At 40.4% G+C, this 5,572-nt stretch overlaps 1 protein-coding gene across 1 annotated transcript; it reads left to right on the top strand.

Moving 5' to 3' along the window:
* LOC139301549 (tumor necrosis factor ligand superfamily member 14-like) lies at positions 1–3,135 on the top strand. Its single transcript, XM_070924979.1, has 8 exons — positions 1–104; positions 209–303; positions 556–826; positions 1,671–1,721; positions 1,800–1,833; positions 2,081–2,152; positions 2,286–2,523; positions 2,695–3,135. The coding sequence occupies exons 3-8, from the start codon at positions 629–631 to the stop codon at positions 2,882–2,884; spliced, it is 783 nt and encodes a 260-aa protein (XP_070781080.1). The 5' UTR covers positions 1–104; positions 209–303; positions 556–628; the 3' UTR covers positions 2,885–3,135.
* Positions 3,136–5,572: the final 2,437 nt, after the last annotated feature.

Raw genomic sequence — 5,572 nt, 5'->3', positions numbered from 1 at the left:
AAGCAATATTAGTGATAGTTGGCAGCAGGCGAGCAAACGCAAGAGGAAAGAGAGGACAGAAATCTGTACTCGGGGCAGACAGAAGACTTTCTTTTCTCCGTGAGGTGAGACATCTAGAGAAGTCATAATTCACAGAGGTGTCTCAGAGAATGTTATCAACATTATTCTAATTTCTTAGAAATTGTTTGATAACATTTTTGCCATTCAGTGTCCCAAAGGAGCTTCAGAGGACTGTGTGAAACCTGTGCTGCTGGATGGTTGACTGAGCTGTGGCAGAACATCTGGTGCACATTTAAATCCAAGGTAATCTCTTTCTGAACCAACTTGAACAAAATGGGACTTTCTTTTGTTTGATTCATTGGACGTGTTTGAAGCGTCTCTCCTTGTGTGCTCGCAGTAGTCAGAGTATGTTGAAATCACTTTGTTTCCCAGAAGCTGGTATGTCTCATGTCTCTCTCTTTCTGTCTGTTTCTGTCATCCTGTCTTTTGTTTGTCACTCTGCCTTTCCGTCCCCTCTTTCTTTGCTTTACCTAACTCTAACTCTGTCTCTTTCAGTACCCCTTCCTTCGCCACACCAGGCCCTTTGACCTTTAGCCCTAACGTCCCAGATTGAGTGCAATCTGCTGGGATGGCAGAGGGCGGTGAGGGTACATGCCCCCAGGTGTTTGTGGTGGACAGCCAGGCCAACTGCGTCTCTGTTCCCAGCAGGAGTAAACAGAGGTGGGCGCGAGCAGGCCAAAAGTTTATTTTCCTGCTGATGGGACTCGCCATGTTGGGACTTGTTGTGGAGGGATTTTTAATCTACAATCTATATAAAAAAACAGAGGTGAGGCTGATGTCAGTGTGTGTGTGTGTCTGTCTGTCTGAGTGAAGGGAGAAGCCTCTGTGCTTGGAGCACATGGAAATTCCTCCTCGAGAATTTCCCTATTTTGCTCTACGTCATAACCAGACATGCACACTTGCAGACACCTAAACATGTTTGTACGTGGGTCATCATTTGCTCTTTAAGTTAAAGGTCCGTAATGACAAATGTGTCAAATGGTCTCTTTTTCTAGTTCTACTTCCCTTTTTTCTCTTTCTCTCTCAAGTACAAACCCTCAATATAACTTCACTTTTCTGAGACAGTCTCATAATGCTGTTCCACCTGCCTCTTTGATGTTTTACACTCTGCATGTTATGTAATATGGTTAAAAATAACCAGACAATACAATGTCCTGATTTGTTTAGAATAACAGAAGCTAGAAAGGAGAGAGATAAATAGACAAAAAGTGACTCTCACCAGCCACTGTATTTCTCATGTGACATTTTGTTACATTATTTTGTTTTTGTTTGATCAATGAAAACAACATTTTTACAACATTATATTTGGTCATATAAAAATAAAAAACAAATGGTCAAGTGAAATCAATAAATGTTTGTTTGTTTGTTTTTGCTGTGTCAAATCACAATTCTCTTGATGTGTATGAGCTTGTCACGTAAAAGTTATAATGTGCTTGTATCTATACTGAACGTGTGGATACTTTTCACATTTCCAGTCCTCTACCTGTACATTTCTATTGGTTTCCACGTGGCAAGGCACTTACTGTTCTTCCACACTCTTAAACTTTTGACATCTTGCTTGCAAACAGATTTTGTCACTCACTCTTTATTTCTCACTCCTCTGCCTGCAGGCACTTTCCCTCTGCCAGAACAAGCCCAATCCCAAAACATCTGGCCTGCAGGTAAGCGTGGGCATACCGTATGTGGGTACAGAATCACTGGAGTTTTGAACTTTAACTTTAACTTTTTTTCTGTTCCAGGGTGGCAACATAAACAGTCAGGTGGGAAATAAAGGTATTGAGTTACTCTCTGCTTTCATCATTCATTATGCCTAATTTTCTTCGTACGTGGCTCTTTGGAAAGAAAAGCCACAAATATGTGTATGAATTAATCTTGCATCCTTAGCAACTGTCAACAGTTACAATTATTTGACTACGTCAGACAAAATCTAATTATGATTACAGCACCAAATGTGAGGTTTTTACGTTGCTTGATTGGTTGACTGACTGACTGACTGATCTCACCCTACTTTCTTGAACAGAGTCCAATGAGATTCCCTCAGTGCGACCACATGAGGAACAGGCCCAACAGAGGCCCTTCGCTCAGCTCATAGGTTAAAGCCCTCTCAGCACTAAAATCTAAATCTTGTGTACGACCTCAATGGTTCATTTCAACTGATCCCCTTCGTTTTCTTTGCTCACAACAGCTCTTTTCTCTTTTATTTCTCTTTCTCATCTTTATGTCAGGCTCTGGCAGTCCTCAAGGGGAGAACAATGTGGTGCTGTGGGTGCATAAAGGTGGCGAAAGCATCATCCATAACATGGACTACAACAATGGCCGGTTGTTGATCGAGAAGGACGGTTACTACTACCTCTACTCCAAAGTGACATTAAATGCTGCAGAGGAGTGTTCACTTATCCAGCACAAGGTCATGAAAGACACCAAGGCCTATGGCAATTCTATAGAGCTTATGAAATCAAAAAGGTTAGTCCGTACGCCACCCCGCGCTTCCTTCCGCTGTCGTTGCACACAGGCTTACTTGAGTGCAACCTGTTTGTAGCTTCGCTTCTGTGTATTTAAAGGCTTTAAAGTTGAAATCAGTGCTGTCTTCAATAGTAAGTTTACTTTGTGACATCTCTGGCATGTTTCCTCCAGTTTACATTGTCGCACCCCAAAACCTTCAAGTGCAAAGGGTTCAGTTGGGGAGGACCTGTGGAACAGTTTCCTGGCTGGAATCTTCCTACTGCAGAGCGGAGATGAAATCTTTGTCACACTGGAGAATATACAGAAGATGCTTCCAGGAACTACTGACAACTTGATGGGGGCCTTTATGATATCTCCTTAGAGGCATATAGAAATAGGCCTACCTCTGTCCCACATTGTGATCAGATTTTATGACTCTGTGTGTTAATTTACACCAAATGTTGTGGTGGATTTCTATATATCTAATATATACAATATATATAATCTAAATTATACTGTACTCGATGAACGTATTTGAATCACTTGTGAAAAAGCAACAAATGGTTGTGATATCATAAAAAGTATCTGATATTCAGGTTATATAATCCTACTTCATAATTTGTTATATGCTTTGTTGTGTGAATAAAATATTGTTTCTTATCAAACAAAAATGTGAGGTGGCATCAGCTTCTGATAAGATCATATCTCTCGGACGGATAACAAGATCAATTAAAACAATGCTTTTGAACCAATAATCAGAGGTAAATTCAAACAGATTTCTATTCTGCTCACACAATAAACTGTGCAAACACACATAAGACTGTTTGGAAACAGCTTGGATAACGTAAGCACACTGAGATAAAAACCACAGACGTGCAACCCACAGCACACAGTTTCAGATCTGTGATACAAAACATACACAAACTCCTGCAGCACAGTGTGAGTGTGTGTGTGTGTGTGTGTGTGTGTGTGTGTGTGTGTGTGTGTGTGTGAGAGGAGAGGATGAAGGGGAAGAGTACTGAGGTGCGGGGGGTTGGTGTGGCTGACTCAGCTCTTCTCACAGTGTACAGGGGAAAGTTTTGCAGACATTGCAGCAGTGTGAAATGGAAAAAAAGACATATGGAGGTACAGAAACGTTAAGTAAAGGAGAGTTCTGCAACCAACGAGGGAATTCTGCCAGGGAATTAGGGTGGAAAAAGACACACAAAAAGGAAAGCGCAACAAATGTACGAGAATAGTGTGAAGGCAAAGGAAACCATGCAGACAGGTAGACAGACAGGTAACCAGATCACCACTGAGATAGATATAGGTGAGTGGAAAGACTGACCTCCGATGCTGTTGAATCATTTGGGTTATTTCCTGCTCTGAGACACAGATACACATCTGTGCATCTGTGTGAAACGAACACACAACAAGATAATACTCTTGCAGCTTGAGCACAAAAGGTTTGCACATGAAAACGTGAAGTGTTGGAGAGTATCGAGTGTATCTGCTCAAGCGTTGTACGAAAGAACCATTTTGATGTACTTGTGACACTTTATACTTCTACTCCTTTTTACTTTTTACTCCATTACATTCATTTGAAGATTAAGATTTGACATACATTGTATATAGCCTATTCTGCTTATAAAACATGATGCATTGTTCTAGATTGAGCAAACAAACACTTTATAAAGTAGTTAAAATGAGCTCGACCAAACTGCAGCATTAAAAAGCTGCATACAAATGAATGCATCAGTACTAATAAACAACATATCATTTACATAACAAATACACTGTGAAAGGGGGGCATTCTGCAATGAGTTCTTACTATTTACTTGAGATACTTCAAAGTTCATTATGGAGTTTTTGACCTCTAGTCACGCAACAGAGCTGTTTTTCTATGAGCAGGTGCCCGTTCTGTTTGACTTGTGCATGCGCGATACACAGTCCTATCAGTGGTTTCACACTATTCCAGTGATCAACAGGAAGCGCAGCAACGTGCCAACAACAGCAGAGAAGAGGAGTCCTAGCGAGTAAACATTGATGTAGACAATAAAAGGATTTAAAATACTTAAAGAATCGTTTTTTCAAATGTCTCATGCACCTTTACCTTTGTAAATGCACATTTAAAAGTGCATTGTGGAGTCTTCTTGTAAACAAATAAGTGTCATGTTTACATTTAGTGTTATTCACCTAAACGCATTGTGTGTATCCTTGAGGTCAGAACACACGTGTCGAATGCATTTCTTTCCTCATAAAACATTTGCAAAGCCCATTTTTAAGTACTTTAAATCGTACATTATGTACATCCATGTTTACTAGCTTGCAGTCTTCCGCTCGTTATCACCGCCTGCAGATCAGTTGAATAGTGTGAAATCATTGGTGAATGTGAATCGCGTCACCTGCGTGCATCCTCTTACAAAAGGGGGCCCATCTGTAAAAAAACGCGACTCCATAGTTGTAGTAAAGGTAAACAAAAACAAAAAAAGACGTAGCGAAACTTTAAACTTGCAAAAACTGATTTTGCAATGGAAACAAGTTGTGAACACATCACTGACTTATCATCATCTTTAAGTTGATAAGTTGAACTTGTTTTGAAACAGTTGTTTATTTACATATCCAGCAGTTATGGAGCAACTCTACCATTTATATCTATATTCACTCTCATTTAGCTCTGTTTTTATCTGTCTGCTGTTAAGTGCTGAGCAGGCATTGTATAGTGGGTTTTTAGAGCTTTTTCAGGTCAACAGCTGCCAGCCGGCTGAAAACAACACTATGAGAGTGGTGAGAATGAACCAAAACAGTAAGGTTGGGGGCCTTACAGCTCCCCAATGAGCTGAAACTCACTATAAAACTCTGTAAAGCCAGGGGGAGCTGCAGATTTGAGTGATAATTCTCTGTAGGTTCATCACTACGAGTGACCATTTTCACACATTTGTTAAAAACATGTGGGGAATCAATAGTTTAGAAGAGCGAGCAGCCATAAAGAAAACAAATGGAGGAGAAATGGCAGAAATATGGGGAAAAAGCACACACACATTCACACACACGCATAGGAACCTGAAACAAAAGACGCACACAAAGTGGC

The sequence above is a fragment of the Enoplosus armatus genome, chromosome 2 (genome assembly GCF_043641665.1).
Source record: "Enoplosus armatus isolate fEnoArm2 chromosome 2, fEnoArm2.hap1, whole genome shotgun sequence".
Lineage (NCBI taxonomy): Eukaryota > Metazoa > Chordata > Actinopteri > Centrarchiformes > Enoplosidae > Enoplosus > Enoplosus armatus.
The sequence above is the reverse complement of the archived record's forward strand: the minus strand, read 5'-3'. Positions and strand labels throughout refer to the sequence as shown.